Source organism: Rutidosis leptorrhynchoides, chromosome 10, assembly GCF_046630445.1.
Source record: "Rutidosis leptorrhynchoides isolate AG116_Rl617_1_P2 chromosome 10, CSIRO_AGI_Rlap_v1, whole genome shotgun sequence".
NCBI classification, from domain to species: domain Eukaryota; kingdom Viridiplantae; phylum Streptophyta; class Magnoliopsida; order Asterales; family Asteraceae; genus Rutidosis; species Rutidosis leptorrhynchoides.
Window position 1 is genome coordinate 78,950,398 of NC_092342.1, and position 18,051 is coordinate 78,968,448.

The 18,051-nt window shown below is 35.1% G+C and overlaps 2 protein-coding genes across 2 annotated transcripts in view; one reads left to right on the plus strand and one right to left on the minus strand.

Moving 5' to 3' along the window:
* LOC139870394 (uncharacterized) overlaps window positions 1–15,557 on the minus strand; it is a 51,780-nt gene extending 36,223 nt beyond the window's left edge. The window contains exon 1 of the mRNA XM_071858207.1: window positions 15,417–15,557. The gene's annotated coding sequence lies outside the window, so the exon portion shown is untranslated. The remainder of the gene's footprint in view (window positions 1–15,416) is intronic.
* A 534-nt stretch (window positions 15,558–16,091) lies between these two features.
* LOC139870395 (uncharacterized) lies at window positions 16,092–17,256 on the plus strand. The gene is made up of 3 exons (XM_071858208.1): window positions 16,092–16,143; window positions 16,329–16,448; window positions 16,784–17,256. Exons 1-3 carry the CDS (start codon window positions 16,092–16,094, stop codon window positions 17,254–17,256), a joined length of 645 nt encoding a protein of 214 aa, XP_071714309.1.
* Window positions 17,257–18,051: the final 795 nt, after the last annotated feature.

Sequence of the window (18,051 nt, forward strand, 5' to 3'; positions counted from 1 at the left end):
TCTCAGGTTTCAACTAAGCTAAAATTGAAAAGAAGGTTCAAGCTGGTTTATAAAGATGCTGGTGGATCTTCAGCTGGAACTCAACCAGTGACACCGATACCACAGACTCAAGGACAACAAACTTCACAACAACAACAACGTCCATCAACGCAACAGTCACCACCCGTGGTTCAACAAGTCTCCCAAGAGACTGTTTCTACTCCTACTCCGGAAGCTCCGATTCATGCTGAAACTGAAGGAGGTGTTAGTTCCTCGACTCTTCGCAATTTGAATGATTTGTATGTTCAAGCTATGGCTGATAATTTGAGAATGAGGAAGGAAATTGATGAGAAAATTGAGCAGTTGAAGGAGGAGAATCGTGTTAAGTCTGAAGATGTTACAAGGCTATCGTTGCAAGTTGACCTGTTGCAAAGGAAAGTTGTTGATCAATCGTTGTTATTAACTGATGCGAAACGAGAAGCTTCTCAAGCTAAGGAGTTGGCTGCATCAGCTCTGGCTAAGATGACTGCGTGGGAAGAGAAGTTTGATCTGGTTGAGATGACTGACGATGAGACTGATAATCGAATGGTGGAGGTTCCTGGTTCCTCCAAAGCTACAGCACTGTCAGTAATTCCTCTTAAAATTGATTATAGTTTTAGTGATTTCTTTTCTAAACAGGATGAGCTCAAGTATTCTGTTGTTTATGATGAACTAGAAGAGGGAGATATCCCTCACAACCTCTCTAGAGAAGAGCTGGAACTGGTGCGTCTAGAGCAAGAGGAAGCTAAAGCTGCTGACGCACAGTCTGACGATTCTCCATCTGAGGATGATTCTTTTAGCCCTGAGATTACAGAGGATTTTAGTGATAGAGATTTAGATGATTTAGTTGAGGATGTTACTCATGAAGATTTTCCTACATATCAAAATGATAAGAATGAGGATCTTCCTGGTTTTGAGGAGTTGCTTAGAACAAATGATGAACTTTTGGATAGAAAGTGTAAAGAGAAAGAACGAACTGAAGTCCTGCCTGAAGGATTTTTACCAGTCAAATATCACAAGGAAAGAACTGAAAAGTTGGAAGTTGATTGGAGAGATATTTTGAGGATTAGAAAGTATTGTGAGAAACCGAAGCTTGAGCCGAAATGTTTGAAGATGATTAATTTGAGAAAGAGTGCAAAAGGAAGAACTCTAGCCTGGGCTTACATTGAAGAATTCAACATGTTTACAGTTAAGTGAGAATTTGGCGTTGATTATTTCAAACATGGTCACGAATTCAAGTCGCTACCGTACTTTGAGCTAATGCAGATTGCCAGGTTGGGAATGTTGTATTGTGGAATGAACGATCGATCTTTGTTGCTGGTGAAGAAGATTCGAATAGCTTTTAATTCAAAGAATTGGGAAGGTTTTAGGCCACAATTTCCTAGGATTAGTTTCAAAGTTAATCCTAGAACTGGTGAATCTCGAAGAAGTGTGAAGTACAAGCGGGCAAAGACTATGAAGAAGGTACCATTGAGGAAATTGCCGCAAAATTGGAGTCAGAGTTTCAGATGGTGGTTTTATGATGATCGTTCTGAAGAAGCTGTGATTGTTTTGGATAAGGTGAATGAGAATGATATTGAATGCATTCGTGTATTGGATCCGATTTGGTTGAGAAACTGTACTGAGGTTGATATTTTCACGTTGTATTACAACCGTATGCTCTATCATCGAGAGAACAGGGTGCAGGCTGAACAGTATGTTAAAGTAGCTAAGCTGTGCAACTTGAACAACATGGTAATCGATCCATATGAATAAATTGGATGACGACTGAAGACTTTTGATATAGAACTAGGTCTTAGGGGGAGTTTGTTGGTGCATAATCCCAAGTTCTATTTTGTAATGAGTTCTATTCATATTGTATTGTCTATTTTAGTCATGTGAGGATTACATCATTAATACAATGTGTTTGGATTGTTTAATATGATGGCGTGAAATGGTTCAAGTAGTTTGGTTGGCTGCTCAGACCATCGACCGATGGTAGAGACCATCGGTCGAGGGACTATCACCATCGGCCGAAGGTCCCAGACCACCGGCCGATGGTCACTGTTGAAATGTCCCGTTCTTATTGATTAAAAACGTTCCATATTAATTGATTTCGTTGCAAGGTTTTGATCTCTATATGAGACGTTTTTCAAAGACTGCATTCATTTTTAAAACAAACCATAACCTTTATTTCATAAATAAAGGTTTAAAAAGCTTTACGTAGATTATCAAATAATGATAATCTAAAATATCCTGTTTACACACGACCATTACATAATGGTTTACAATACAAATATGTTACATCGAAATCAGTTTCTTGAATGCAGTTTTTACACAATATCATACAAACATGGACTCCAAATCTTGTCCTTATTTTAGTATGCAACAGCGGAAGCTCTTAATATTCACCTGAGAATAAACATGCTTTAAACTTCAACAAAAATGTTGGTGAGTTATAGGTTTAACCTAAATATATCAAATCGTAACAATAGACCACAAGATTTCATATTTCAATACACATCCCATACATAGAGATAAAAATCATTCATATGGTGAACACCTGGTAACCGACATTAACAAGATGCATATATAAGAATATCCCCATCATTCTGGGAAACCCTTCGGATATGATATAAATTTCGAAGTACTAAAGCATCCGGTACTTTGGATGGGGTTTGTTAGGCCCAATAGATCTATCTTTAGGATTCGCGTCAATTAGGGTGTCTGTTCCCTAATTCTTAGATTACCAGACTTAATAAAAAGGGGCATATTCGATTTCGATAATTCAACCATAGAATGTAGTTTCACGTACTTGTGTCTATTTTGTAAATCATTTATAAAACCTGCATGTATTCTCATCCCAAAAATATTAGATTTTAAAAGTGGGACTATAACTCACTTTCACAGATTTTTACTTCGTCGAGAAGTAAGACTTGGCCACTGTTGATTCACGAACCTATAACAATATATACATATATATTAAAGTATGTTCAAAATATATTTACAACACTTTTAATATATTTTGATGTTTTAAGTTTATTAAGTCAGCTGTCCTCGTTAGTAACCTACAACTAGTTGTCCACAGTTAGATGTACAGAAATAAATCGATAAATATTATCTTAAATCAATCCACGACCCAGTGTATACGTATCTCAGTATTGATCACAACTCAAACTATATATATTTTGGAATCAACCTCAACCCTGTATAGCTAACTCTAACATTCACATATAGAGTGTCTATGGTTGTTCCGAAATATATATAGATGTGTCGACATGATAGGTCGAAACATTGTATACGTGTCTATGGTATCTCAAGATTACATAATATACAATACAAGTTGATTAAGTTATGGTTGGAATAGATTTGTTACCAATTTTCACGTAGCTAAAATGAGAAAAATTATCCAATCTTGTTTTACCCATAACTTCTTCATTTTAAATCCGTTTTGAGTGAATCAAATTGCTATGGTTTCATATTGAACTCTATTTTATGAATCTAAACAGAAAAAGTATAGATTTATAGTCGGAAAAATAAGTTACAAGTCGTTTTTGTAAAGGTAGTCATTTCAGTCGAAAGAACGACGTCTAGATGACCATTTTAGAAAACATACTTCCACTTTGAGTTTAACCATAATTTTTGGATATAGTTTCATGTTCATAATAAAAATCATTTTCTCAGAATAACAACTTTTAAATCAAAGTTTATCATAGTTTTTAATTAACTAACCCAAAACAGCCCGCGGTGTTACTACGACAGCGTAAATCCGGTTTTACGGTGTTTTTCGTGTTTCCAGGTTTTAAATCATTAAGTTAGCATATCATATAGATATAGAACATGTGTTTAGTTAATTTTAAAAGTCAAGTTAGAAGGATTAACTTTTGTTTGCGAACAAGTTTAGAATTAACTAAAGTATGTTCTAGTGATTACGAGTTTAAACCTTCGAATAAGATAGTTTTATATATATGAATCGAATGATGTTATGAACATCATTACTATCTCAAGTTTAGTAGGTAAACCTACTGGAAGTGACAAGAAATGATCTAGCTTCAAAGGATCTTGGATGGCTTGAAAGTTCTTGAAGTAGGATCATGACACAAAAACAAGTTCAAGTAAGATTTTTACTCGAATTAAGATAGTTTATAGTTATAGAAATTGAATCAAAGTTTGAATATGAATATTACCTTGAATAATAAAGATAACCAACTATATATAACAAAGGTTTCTTGATCTTAGATGATTACTTGGAATGGATTAGAAAGCTTGGAAGTAAATTAGTAAACTTGAAGGGATTTTTGAAGTGTTCTTGAAGTGTTCTTCCTATGATGATTATAGCTTGATTCTTGAAGTGATTTTTGATGAAGATGATGATTAACTACTGGAAAAATACGTTCATAATAGTGTGTGTGTGTTGAGAGAGAATTAGAAAGAGAATTGGAAGTGAAATGGAGTGAATGATGAGTGGTAATTGGTGAGTGGTGAGTGGGGTTAAAAGGAGTTCTAGTTAGTTGACTAGCTCATGGTAGAAGTTAAAATTGATTAGTCATACATGACATAATCAAGAGTGGAATCCCATGCTAGTTCCTATTGGTATATACCCATAGTAAGCACGTTTTGAAGCTGTGTATAATACGGGTAAGAATACGACTAGAATTCTTGATGAAAGAAAAGAATGGGAAAGTAACTGTAACCATTTTCGTTAAGTATGAGTGTTTTGATATATGTCTTGAAGTCTTCCAAAAGTATTTTAATACATCAAAATACACTACATGTATATACATTTTAACTGAGTCGTTAAGTCATCGTTAGTCGTTACATGTAAGTGTTGTTTTGAAACCATTAAGTTAACGATCTCAATTAATGTTGTTAACCCATTGTTTATTATATCTAATGAGATGTTAAATTATTATATTATCATGATATTATGATATATTAATATATCTTAATATGATATATATACATTTAAATGTCGTTACAACGATAATCGTTACATATATGTCTCGTTTCGAAATCCTTAAGTTAGTAGTCTTGTTTATATGTATATAACTCATCGTTAATATACTTATGGAGATACTTACTTATCATAATCTCATGTTAACCATATGTATATCCATATATATATCGTCATGTCGTTTTTACAAGTTTTAACGTTCGTGAATCGCCGGTCAACTTGGGTGGTCAATTGTCTATATGAAACATATTTCAATTAATCAAGTCTTAACAAGTTTGATTGCTTAACATGTTGGAAACATTTAATCATGTAAATATCAATCTCAATTAATATATATAAACATGGAAAAGTTCGGGTCACTACAGTACCTACCCGTTAAATAAATTTCGTCCCGAAATTTTAAGCTGTTGAAGGTGTTGACGAATCTTCTGGAAATAGATGCGGGTATTTCTTATTCATCTGATCTTCACGCTCCCAGGTGAACTCGGGTCCTCTATGAGCATTCCATCGAACCTTAACAATTGGTATCTTGTTTTGCTTAAGTCTTTTAACCTCACGATCCATTATTTCGACGGGTTCTTCGATGAATTGGAGTTTTTCGTTGATTTGGATTTCATCTAACGGAATAGTGAGATCTTCTTTAGCAAAACATTTCTTCAAATTCGAGACGTGGAAAGTGTTATATACAGCCGCGAGTTGTTGAGGTAACTCAAGTCGGTAAGCTACTGGTCCGACACGATCAATAATCTTGAATGGTCCAATATACCTTGGATTTAATTTCCCTCGTTTACCAAATCGAACAACGCCTTTCCAAGGTGCAACTTTATGCATGACCATCTCTCCAATTTCAAATTCTATATCTTTTCTTTTAATGTCAGCGTAGCTCTTTTGTCGACTTTGGGCGGTTTTCAACCGTTCTTGAATTTGGATGATCTTCTCGGTAGTTTCTTGTATAATCTCCGGACCCGTAATCTGTCTATCCCCCACTTCACTCCAACAAATCGGAGACCTGCACTTTCTACCATAAAGTGCTTCAAATGGCGCCATCTCAATGCTTGAATGGTAGCTGTTGTTGTAGGAAAATTCTGCTAACGGTAGATGTCGATCCTAACTGTTTTCGAAATCAATAACACATGCTCGTAGCATGTCTTCAAGAATTTGTATCGTCCTTTCGCTCTGCCCATCAGTTTGTGGATGATAGGCAGTACTCATGTCTAGACGAGTTCCTAATGCTTGCTGTAATGTCTGCCAGAATCTTGAAATAAATCTGCCATCCCTATCAGAGATAATAGAGATTGGTATTCCATGTCTGGAGCCGACTTCCTTCAAATACAGTCATGCTAACTTCTCCATCTTGTCATCTTCTCTTATTGGCAGGAAGTGTGCTAATTTGGTGAGACGATCAATTATTACCCAAATAGTATCAAAACCACTTGCAGTCCTTGGCAATTTAGTGATGAAATCCATGGTAATGTTTTCCCATTTCCATTCTGGGATTTCGGGTTGTTGAAGTAGACCTGATGGTTTTTGATGCTCAGCTTTGACCTTAGAACACGTCAAATATTCTCCTACGTATTTAGAAACATCGGCTTTCATACCCGGCCACCAAAAATGTTTCTTGAGATCCTTGTACATCTTCCCCGTTCCAGGATGTATTGAGTAACTGGTTTTATGAGCTTCTCTAAGTACCATTTCTCTCATATCTCCAAATTTTGGTACCCAAATCCTTTCAGCCCTATACCGGGTTCCGTCTTCTCGAATATTAAGATGCTTCTCCGATCCTTTGGGTATTTTATCCTTTAAATTTCCCTCTTTTAAAACTCCTTGTTGCGCCTCCTTTATTTGAGTAGTAAGGTTATTATGAATCATTATATTCATAGATTTTACTCGAATGGGTTCTCTGTCCTTCCTGCTCAAGGCATCGGCTACCACATTTGCCTTCCCCGGGTGGTAACGAATCTCAAAGTCGTAATCATTCAATAATTCAATCCACCTACGCTGCCTCATATTCAGTTGTTTCTGATTAAATATGTGTTGAAGACTTTTGTGGTCGGTATATATAATACTTTTGACCCCATATAAGTAGTGCCTCCAAGTCTTTAATGCAAAAACAACCGTACCTAATTCCAAATCATGCGTCGTATAATTTTGCTCTTGAATCTTCAATTGTCTAGACGCATAAGCAATCACCTTCGTTCGTTGCATTAATACACAACCGAGACCTTGCTTTGATGCGTCACAATAAATCACAAAATCATCATTCCCTTCAGGCAATGACAATATAGGTGCCGTAGTTAGCTTTTTCTTCAATAACTGAAACGCTTTCTCTTGTTCATCATTCCATTCAAATTTCTTCCCTTTATGCGTTAATCCAGTCAAGGGTTTTGCTATTCTGGAAAAGTCTTGGATGAACCTTCTGTAGTAACCAGCTAGTCCTAAAAACTGGCGTATGTGTTTCGGAGTTTTCGGGGTTTCCCACTTTTCAACAGTTTCTATCTTTGCCGGATCCACCTTAATACCTTTTTTGTTCACTATGTGATCGAGGAATTGAACTTCTTCCAACCAAAATGCACACTTTGAAAATTTAGCGTACAATTCTTCCTTCCTCAATACTTCTAACACCTTTCTCAAATGTTCACCGTGTTCTTAGTCATTCTTTGAGTAAATAAGTATGTCATCAATGAAAAGAATGACAAACTTGTCAAGGTATGGTCCACACACTCGGTTCATAAGGTCCATGAACACAGCTGGTGCATTAGTTAAACCAAATGGCATGACCATAAACTCGTAATGACCGTAACGTGTTCTGAAAGCAGTCTTTGGAATATCATCTTCTTTCACCCGCATTTGATGATACCCGGAACGTAAGTCAATCTTTGAATAAACAGACGAGCCTTGTAGTTGATCAAATAAGTCGTCAATTCTCGGTAGTGGGTAGCGGTTCTTGATGGTAAGTTTTTTTAACTCTCGGTAGTCGATACACAACCTGAATGTACCATCTTTCTTCTTGACAAACAAAACAGGAGCTCCCCACGGTGATGTGCTTGGTCGAATGAAACCATGCTCTAAAAGTTCTTGTAATTGGCTTTGCAGTTCTTTCATCTCGCTGGGTGCGAGTCTGTAAGGAGCACGAGCTATTGGTGCAGCTCCTGGTACAAGATCTATTTGAAATTCAACGGATCGATGTGGGGGTAATCCCGGTAATTCTTTCGGAAATACATCGGGAAATTCTTTTGTGACGGGAACATCATTGATGCTCTTTTCTTCAGTTTGTACTTTCTCGACGTGTGCTAGAACAGCATAGCAACCTTTTCTTATTAGTTTTTGTGCCTTCAAATTACTAATAAGATGTAGCTTCGTGTTGCCCTTTTCTCCGTACACCATTAAGGGTTTTCCTTTTTCTCGTATAATGCGAATTGCATTTTTGTAACAAACGATCTCTACTTTCACTTCTTTCAACCAGTCCATACCGATTATCACATCAAAACTCCCTAACTCTACTGGTATCAAGTCAATCTTAAATGTTTCGCTAACCAGTTTAATTTCTCGATTCCGACATATATTATCTGCTGAAATTAATTTACCATTTGCTAATTCGAGTAAAAATTTACTATCCAAAGGCGTCAATGGACAACTTAATTTAGCACAAAAATCTCTACTCATATAGCTTCTATCCGCACCCGAATCAAATAAAACGTAAGCAGATTTATTGTCAATAAGAAACGTACCCGTAACAAGCTCCGAGTCTTCCTGTGCCTCTGCCACATTAATATTGAAAACTCTTCCGCGGCCTTGTCCATTCGTGTTCTCCTGGTTCGGCAATTTCTAATAATGTGGCCCGGTTTTCCACATTTATAACAAACTACATTGGCATAACTTGCTCCGACACTACTTGCTCCGCCATTACTCGTTCCGACACCATTTGTTCCTTTCGTTCTATTAACCCCTGGTCCGTAGACCTCACACTTCGCCGCGCTATGACCATTTCTTTTACACTTGTTGCAAAATTTGGTGCAGAACCCCGAGTGATACTTTTCACACCTTTGGCATAGCTGCTTCTGATTGTTGTTGTTGTTGCGGTTATTATTGTTGTTGGGATGATTGTTATAGTTGTTGTTGTTGTTGTTGTTGTTGTTGTTGTTGGGCCGTTTGTTGTAGTTGCGATTGATGTTGCGATTGTTGGGATAATTGTTGTAATTGCTGTTGTTGTTGTATTGGTGATTCTTATCACCGTTTTCCTCCCACTTTCTTTTGACTTGCTTCACATTGGCCTCTTCAGCAGTCTGTTCTTTAATTCTTTCTTCAATCTGGTTCACTAGTTTGTGAGCCATTCTACATGCCTGTTGTATGGAGGCGGGCTCGTGTGAAATTATATCTTCTTGGATTCTTTTCGGTAATCCTTTCACAAACGCGTTGATCTTCTCTTCCTCATCTTCGAATGCTCCCGGACACAATAGGCACAATTCTATGAATCGTCTTTCGTACGTGGTAATATCAAATCCTTGGGTTCGTAACCCTCTAAGTTCTGTCTTGAGCTTATTGACCTCGGTTCTGGGACGGTACTTCTCGTTCATCAAGTGCTTGAATGCTGACCACGGTAGTGCGTACGCATCGTCTTGTCCCACTTGCTCTAGATAGGTATTCCACCATGTTAACGCAGAACCTGTGAAGGTATGCGTAGCGTACTTTACTTTGTCCTCTTCAGTACACTTACTTATGGCAAACACCGATTCGACCTTCTTGGTCCACCGTTTCAATCCGATCGGTCCTTCGGTTCCATCAAATTCCAAAGGTTTGCAGGCAGTGAATTCTTTGTAGGTGCATCCTACACGATTTCCTGTACTGCTAGATCCAAGGTTATTGTTGGTATGTAGCGCAGCCTGTACTGCGGCTATGTTTGAAGCTAGAAAAGTACAGAATTCCTCTTCATTCATATTCACGGTATGTCGAGTAGTCGGTGCCATTTCCTTCAAAATAGTCAAATGGAACAAATTAATCATACAGAATATTAAGAGTAGTTAATAGTATTTCGTAGCATAATATGAACTCATTTATAAAAGCTTTTTCTTCATATTAGCGTTTTATAAGTTTAAATTCGGGTAGTACCAACCCGTTAAGTTCATACTTAGTAGCTAATATACAATTCAACTACTACAATTCTATATGAAAAACTGATTATAATAATATTTCGCGTTCAAACTTTTACACAATATTTTACAAACTTACAATACCGCTTATTTTACATATAGCATGAAATATAGCACACAATAAATTTCATACAAGATGGTTGTGAAGATAATTCTAGCTAGTACACAAGTCGTTCAGCAAAGGCAATAAAGACACGTAATTCATACGTCCAGAAACAAGTCATGCATTCTGGTTTTACTAGGACTACTTCCCATCCTTGGTCTTGTGGAACATAACCGTTATGGCCGTTGATAAGACAGCGTGTTGTAACGTCGTCAAAGGGATGAGGGTTACGTAATGTCCAACAGTCCCGTAACAATCTAAAAACCTCATTTCTTACCCTAATTACCGACTCCGTCACTTGTGGGAACGTTTTGTTTAATAGTTGTAGCCCGATGTTCTTGTTCTCACTTTGGTGAGAAGCGAACATTACTAATCCGTAAGCATAACATGCTTCTTTATGTTGCATGTTAGCCGCTTTTTCTAAATCACGAAGTCCAATATTCGGATATATTGAGTCAAAATAATTTCTTAACCCATTGCGTAAAATAGCATTTGGGTTCCCCGCAATATATGCGTCAAAGTAAACACATCGTAACTTATGGATTTCCCAATGTGATATCCCCCATCTTTCGAACGAAAGCCTTTTATAAACCAAGGCATTCTTGGAACGTTCTTCGAATGTCTTACAAACTGATCTCGCCTTAAATAGTTGTGCCGAAGAATTCTGACTGACTCTAGACAAGATTTCATCAATCATGTCTCCGGGTAGGTCTCTTAAAATATTGGGTTGTCTATCCATTTTGTGTTTTTATACTGTAAAATAGACAAGAGTTAGATTCATAAAAAAAAAATACTTATTAATACAAGCAATTTTTACATATATCATAAATCATAAGCACACTATATTACATATATTACACCACACGAATACAACTATCTTATTCCGACTCGCTTGTTTCTTCTTCTTCGGTTTTGGTTCGTTTTGCCAAGTTTCTAGGGATATATGATGTTCCCCTAATACGAGCCGTCGTTTTCCACATTGGTTTAGAAAAACCTGGTGGTTTAGAGGTTCCCGGGTCATTGTTACAACTTAAGGACTTCGGAGGTTGACGATACATATAAAGTTCATCGGGGTTGGAATTAGATTTCTCTATTTTTATGCCCTTTCCCTTATTATTTTCTTTTGCCTTTTTAAATTCAGTTGGGGTAATTTCTATAACATCATCGGAATTCTCGTCAGAATCCGATTCATCGGAGAATTGGTAATCCTCCCAATATTTTGCTTCCTTAGCGGAAACACCATTGACCATAATTAACCTTGGTCGGTTGGTTAAGGATTTTCTTTTACTTAACCGTTTTATTATTTCCCCCACCGGTTCTATTTCTTCATCCGGTTCCGATTCTTCTTCCGGTTCCGATTCTTCTTCTGGTTCCGACTCTTCTTCCGGTTCCTCTTCGGGAACTTGTGAATCAGTCTACGAATCATTCCAATTTACATTTGACTCTTCATTATTATTAGGTGAGTCAATGGGACTTGTTCTAGAGGTAGACATCTATCACATAATATCAAACGCGTTAAGAGATTAATATATCACATAATATTCACATGTTAAAAATATATAGTTTCCAACAAAATTTGTTAAGCAATCATTTTTCAAGTAAACACGGTCGAAGTCCAGACTCACTAATGCATCCTAACAAACTCGATAAGACACACTAATGCAAAATTCTGGTTCTCTAAGACCAACGCTCGGATACCAACTGAAATGTCCCGTTCTTATTAATTAAAAACGTTCCATATTAATTGATTTCGTTGCGAGGTTTTGACCTCTATATGAGACGTTTTTCAAAGACTGCATTCATTTTTAAAACAAACCATAACCTTTATTTCATAAATAAAGGTTTAAAAAGCTTTACGTAGATTATCAAATAATGATAATCTAAAATATCCTGTTTACACACGACCATTACATAATGGTTTACAATACAAATATGTTACATCGAAATCAGTTTCTTGAATGCAGTTTTTACACAATATCATACAAACATGGACTCCAAATCTTGTCCTTATTTTAGTATGCAACAGCGGAAGCTCTTAATATTCACCTGAGAATAAACATGCTTTAAACGTCAACAAAAATGTTGGTGAGTTATAGGTTTAACCTAAATATATCAAATCGTAACAATAGACCACAAGATTTCATATTTCAATACACATCCCACACATAGAGATAAAAATCATTCATATGGTGAACACCTGGTAACCGACATTAACAAGATGCATATATAAGAATATCCCCATCATTCCGGGAAACCCTTCGGATATGATATAAATTTTGAAGTACTAAAGCATCCGGTACTTTGGATGGGGTTTGTTAGGCCCAATAGATCTATCTTTAGGATTCGCGTCAATTAGGGTGTCTGTTCCCTAATTCTTAGATTACCAGACTTAATAAAAAGGGGCATATTCGATTTCGATAATTCAACCATAGAATGTAGTTTTACGTACTTGTGTCTATTTTGTAAATCATTTATAAAACCTGCATGTATTCTCATCCCAAAAATATTAGATTTTAAAAGTGGGACTATAACTCACTTTCACAGATTTTTACTTCGTCGAGAAGTAAGACTTGGCCACTGTTGATTCACGAACCTATAACAATATATACATATATATTAAAGTATGTTCAAAATATATTTACAACACTTTTAATATATTTTGATGTTTTAAGTTTATTAAGTCAGCTGTCCTCGTTAGTAACCTACAACTAGTTGTCCACAGTTAGATGTACAGAAATAAATCGATAAATATTATCTTGAATCAATCCACGACCCAGTGTATACGTATCTCAGTATTGATCACAACTCAAACTATATATATTTTGGAATCAACCTCAACCCTGTATAGCTAACTCCAACATTCACATATAGAGTGTCTATGGTTGTTCCGAAATATATATAGATGTGTCGACATGATAGGTCGAAACATTGTATACGTGTCTATGGTATCTCAAGATTACATAATATACAATACAAGTTGATTAAGTTATGGTTGGAATAGATTTGTTACCAATTTTCACGTAGCTAAAATGAGAAAAATTATCCAATCTTGTTTTACCCATAACTTCTTCATTTTAAATCCGTTTTGAGTGAATCAAATTGCTATGGTTTCATATTGAACTCTATTTTATGAATCTAAACAGAAAAAGTATAGGTTTATAGTCGGAAAAATAAGTTACAAGTCGTTTTTGTAAAGGTAGTCATTTCAGTCGAAAGAACGACGTCTAGATGACCATTTTAGAAAACATACTTCCACTTTGAGTTTAACCATAATTTTTGGATATAGTTTCATGTTCATAATAAAAATCATTTTCTCAGAATAACAACTTTTAAATCAAAGTTTATCATAGTTTTTAATTAACTAACCCAAAACAGCCCGCGGTGTTACTACGACGGCGTAAATCCGGTTTTACGGTGTTTTTCGTGTTTCCAGGTTTTAAATCATTAAGTTAGCATATCATATAGATATAGAACATGTGTTTAGTTAATTTTAAAAGTCAAGTTAGAAGGATTAACTTTTGTTTGCGAACAAGTTTAGAATTAACTAAACTATGTTCTAGTGATTACGAGTTTAAACCTTCGAATAAGATAGTTTTATATATATGAATCGAATGATGTTATGAATATCATTACTACCTCAAGTTTAGTAGGTAAACCTACTGGAAGTGACAAGAAATGATCTAGCTTCAAAGGATCTTGGATGGCTTGAAAGTTCCTGAAGTAGGATCATGACACAAAAACAAGTTCAAGTAAGATTTTTACTCGAATTAAGATAGTTTATAGTTATAGAAATTGAATCAAAGTTTGAATATGAATATTACCTTAAATAAGAAAGATAACCTACTATATATAACAAAGGTTTCTTGATCTTAGATGATTACTTGGAATGGATTAGAAAGCTTGGAAGTAAATTAGTAAACTTGAAGGGATTTTTGAAGTGTTCTTGAAGTGTTCTTCCTATGATGATTATAGCTTGATTCTTGAAGTGATTTTTGATGAAGATGATGATTAACTACTGGAAAAATACGTTCATAATAGTGTGTGTGTGTGTTGAGAGAGAATTAGAAAGAGAATTGGAAGTGAAATGGAGTGAATGATGAGTGGTAATTGGTGAGTGGTGAGTGGGGTTAAAAGGAGTTCTAGTTAGTTGACTAGCTCATGGTAGAAGTTAAAATTGATTAGTCATACATGACATAATCAAGATTCGAATCCCATGCTAGTTCCTATTGGTATATACCCATAGTAAGTACGTTTTGAAGCTGTGTATAATACGGGTAAGAATACGACTAGAATTCTTGATGAAAGAAAATAATGGGAAAGTAACTGTAACCATTTTCGTTAAGTATGAGTGTTTTGATATATGTCTTGAAGTCTTCCAAAAGTATTTTAATACATCTAAATACACTACATGTATATACATTTTAACTGAGTCGTTAAGTCATCGTTAGTCGTTACATGTAAGTGTTGTTTTGAAACCTTTAAGTTAACGATCTCAATTAATGTTGTTAACCCATTGTTTTTTATATCTAATGAGATGTTAAATTATTATATTATCATGATATTATGATATATTAATATATCTTAATATGATATATATACATTTAAATGTCGTTACAACGATAATCGTTACATATATGCCTCGTTTCGAAATCCTTAAGTTAGTAGTCTTGTTTATATGTATATAACTCATTGTTAATATACTTATGGAGATACTTACTTATCATAATCTCATGTTAACCATATATATATCTATATATATATATCGTCATGTCGTTTTTACAAGTTTTAACGTTCGTGAATCGCCGGTCAACTTGGGTGGTCAATTGTCTATATGAAACATATTTCAATTAATCAAGTCTTAACAAGTTTGATTGCTTAACATGTTGGAAACATTTAATCATGTAAATATCAATCTCAATTAATATATATAAATATGGAAAAGTTCGGGTCACTACAACTGTGATTATATATAAATACGGGTTTTGGGTTTCATTCTTAGGTTACACATCCCACACCCTCTAGCCGTTGTTTATTGCTGTGATCCTTGTACCAGACCAAACCCCAACTGAATACAATCATCTAGGCATCGCTTGTATCAACATATTGTTGGTTAGATCGATCCTGAAAGTGTAACTCGTATTTGATTCACCCTAGTTATTGTTTTCCGCCTTTAATCTAGGTTCTACTTTTGATCTAAGATCCAATTAGCACTTACAGAATGCGAAAGATCGAATGTGTTTTAAGGGAATTTGTAAATAAATAGATGTAGATTTGTTTGAATTCGAAAGCACACGAAATCCCCGCGTATGTGAATTTAATCTTAGCTTGTTGCAGTCTTATTTCCTTGGTCCCTCTATCTATATTAGGAAGGTAGATGATAAGTCCAACACTAAGTTGCTTTTTTTACCTTTTAATGGAATGGTTCATCATTGAATACTGAATCATTCAGCATTCAGTGTTTTTGCTTTTAACCTTTAAATGAGATATAGTGCTGAATGGTTCAGTATTCAGTGCTGAACATTCAGAGTTAAAACACTCTATTAACCATTAAGAGGCTAAATTTTATGTAATATTCTTCTTAAACCGTATCCATAACACTTATTAAATAAGTATATTGAAGTTTTTGGTAATGTTAAACGATAACAAGTAAATTTAATTGATTCATATGTTAATTCAAAATGATTATCAAACAGTTTATTGTCATTCAGAACTAATTTCATTCGGAGATTTCTGAACCATTCAACGTTAAATCATTCAGTTTTATCAAACGCACCCTAACACCACAAAAAGCGCAGCGTGATCAACCGAAAATCACCACCATCACGCCACCATAGTGCCGTTGTGGGGCGTGATGGCCCAAAAAAATTTGATGGCGCGATGATTTGATCACATGAAGCTTTTGCAAGATGATGGTGGTGATAGCCAATGGTTGACAATCACGTGTTTGTGTCAACAGATATATTATCGTTTAAAATTAAATTTTTTTTCCTTTTATAAATATCACATTTCTTATACCATTTTTCACACATTTCTCTCAATATTATCTTATAAATTATATACTTCTTAAAAATAAAATGGCAAACACTGTTTAAAATTTTTGATATTTGGGATTCGGATGATGAAGAAGATTTGGATTTTTTACGAGCAATTGACGAAGAATTGGATGTTGAAGAGGCTGAAGAAGCTGCAAACAACGAACGAGTTCCACGGTCTCGAGTTTACATTCATAGAGATCTTGAAATTGCAGGTACACAAACTCTATTTTCAAGAAAATCCAAAATATCTTGATCGACAGTTTAGAAGACGTTTTAGAATGAGTAAAGATTTATTTTTACGCATCGTCCATGATATAAATAATTATGATGTAGAACATTTACCAAGTCATTTCGAATTTTTTTAAACAAAAAATTGATGCTCTTGGTTGACAAGGTTTTACTACGATACAAAAGTGTACATCTGTGTTGCGTCAATTGGCGTATGATACAACAGCGGACATGTTTGATGAATACTTACAAATGTTCAAAGGTACATCAATAATATGTCTTAATAGGTTTTGTAAATGTATTTTGGAACTTTATGTAGATGAATATTTGAGGAAACCAACGAGTAGCGATATAGCTCGTTTGTATAGTGCTCATGAAGAAAAGCATGGTTTTAAGGGAATGTTTGGAAGCATCGACTGCATGCATTCGAAGTGGAAGAATTGTCCAGTTGCTTTGAAAGGGAAATATACTAGTGGTAATCAAGGTCACCTAACCATTGTTCTTGAAGCCGTTGCTTCATCTGATACGTGGATTTGGCATGCATTCTTCGGTGTTGCGGGTGCTAACAACGATGTTGATGTTTTGAATCAATCTTCGTTGTTCGATGACATCAAGAATAGAACTGCACCATTTGCTCCAATTACTATAAATGGTAATAATTACACAAATGGTTATTATTTAGCAGATGATATTTACCCAGATTGGGCAACATTAATCAAAGCGTATTCGACCCCAACCGATGAGCCACGTGCAAAATTTAAACGATTTCAAGAAAGTGCATGTAAAGATTGAAATGTCCCGTTCATATTGATTATAAGCGTTCCATATTAATTGATTTCGTCGCGAGGTTTTGACCTCTATATGAGACGTTTTTCAAAGACTGCATTCATTTTTAAAACAACCATAACCTTTATTTTATCGATAAAGGTTTAAAAAGCATTACGTAGATTATCAAATAATGATAATCTAAAATATACTATTTACACACGACCATTACATAATGGTTTACAATAAGAATATATTACATCAAAAATAAGTTTCTTGAATGCAGTTTTTACATAATATCATACAAGCATGGACTCTAAATCTTGTCCTTATTTTAGTATGCAACAGCGGAAGCTCTTAATAATCACCTGAGAATAAACATGCTTTAAACGTCAACAAAAATGTTGGTGAGTTATAGGTTTAACCTATATATTATCAAATCATAATAATAGACCACAAGATTTCATATTTCAATATACAAACCCATACATAGAGATAAAATTCATTCATATGGTGAACACCTGGTAACCGACATTAACAAGATGCATATAAGAATATCCCCTATCATTCCGGGAAATCCTTCGGACATGATATAAACGAATTCGAAGTACTAAAGCATCCGGTACTTTGGATGGGGTTCGTTAAGCCCAATAGATCTATCTTTAGGATTCGCGTCAATTAGTAGATCGGTTTACTAATTCTTAGGTTACCAAGCAAAAGGGGCATATTCGGCTTCGATCATTCACCCATATAATGTAGTTTCAATTACTTGTGTCTATTTCGTAAAACATTTATAAAACTGCATGTATTCTCATCCCAAAA

What these genes read in the sequence shown, in the direction of transcription:
- LOC139870395 (XM_071858208.1), top strand. Translation starts at nt 16,092, where the DNA reads ATGAAGCTTTTGCAAGATGATGGTGGTGATAGCCAATGGTTGACAATC. An exon ending in CCAATGGTTGACAATCACGT is followed by an intron (nt 16,144 to 16,328) that starts GTTTGTGTCAAC and finishes ATGATGAAGAAG; the next exon opens with ATTTGGATTTTTTACGAGCA. An exon ending in TAGAGATCTTGAAATTGCAG is followed by an intron (nt 16,449 to 16,783) that starts GTACACAAACTC and finishes AACTTTATGTAG; the next exon opens with ATGAATATTTGAGGAAACCA.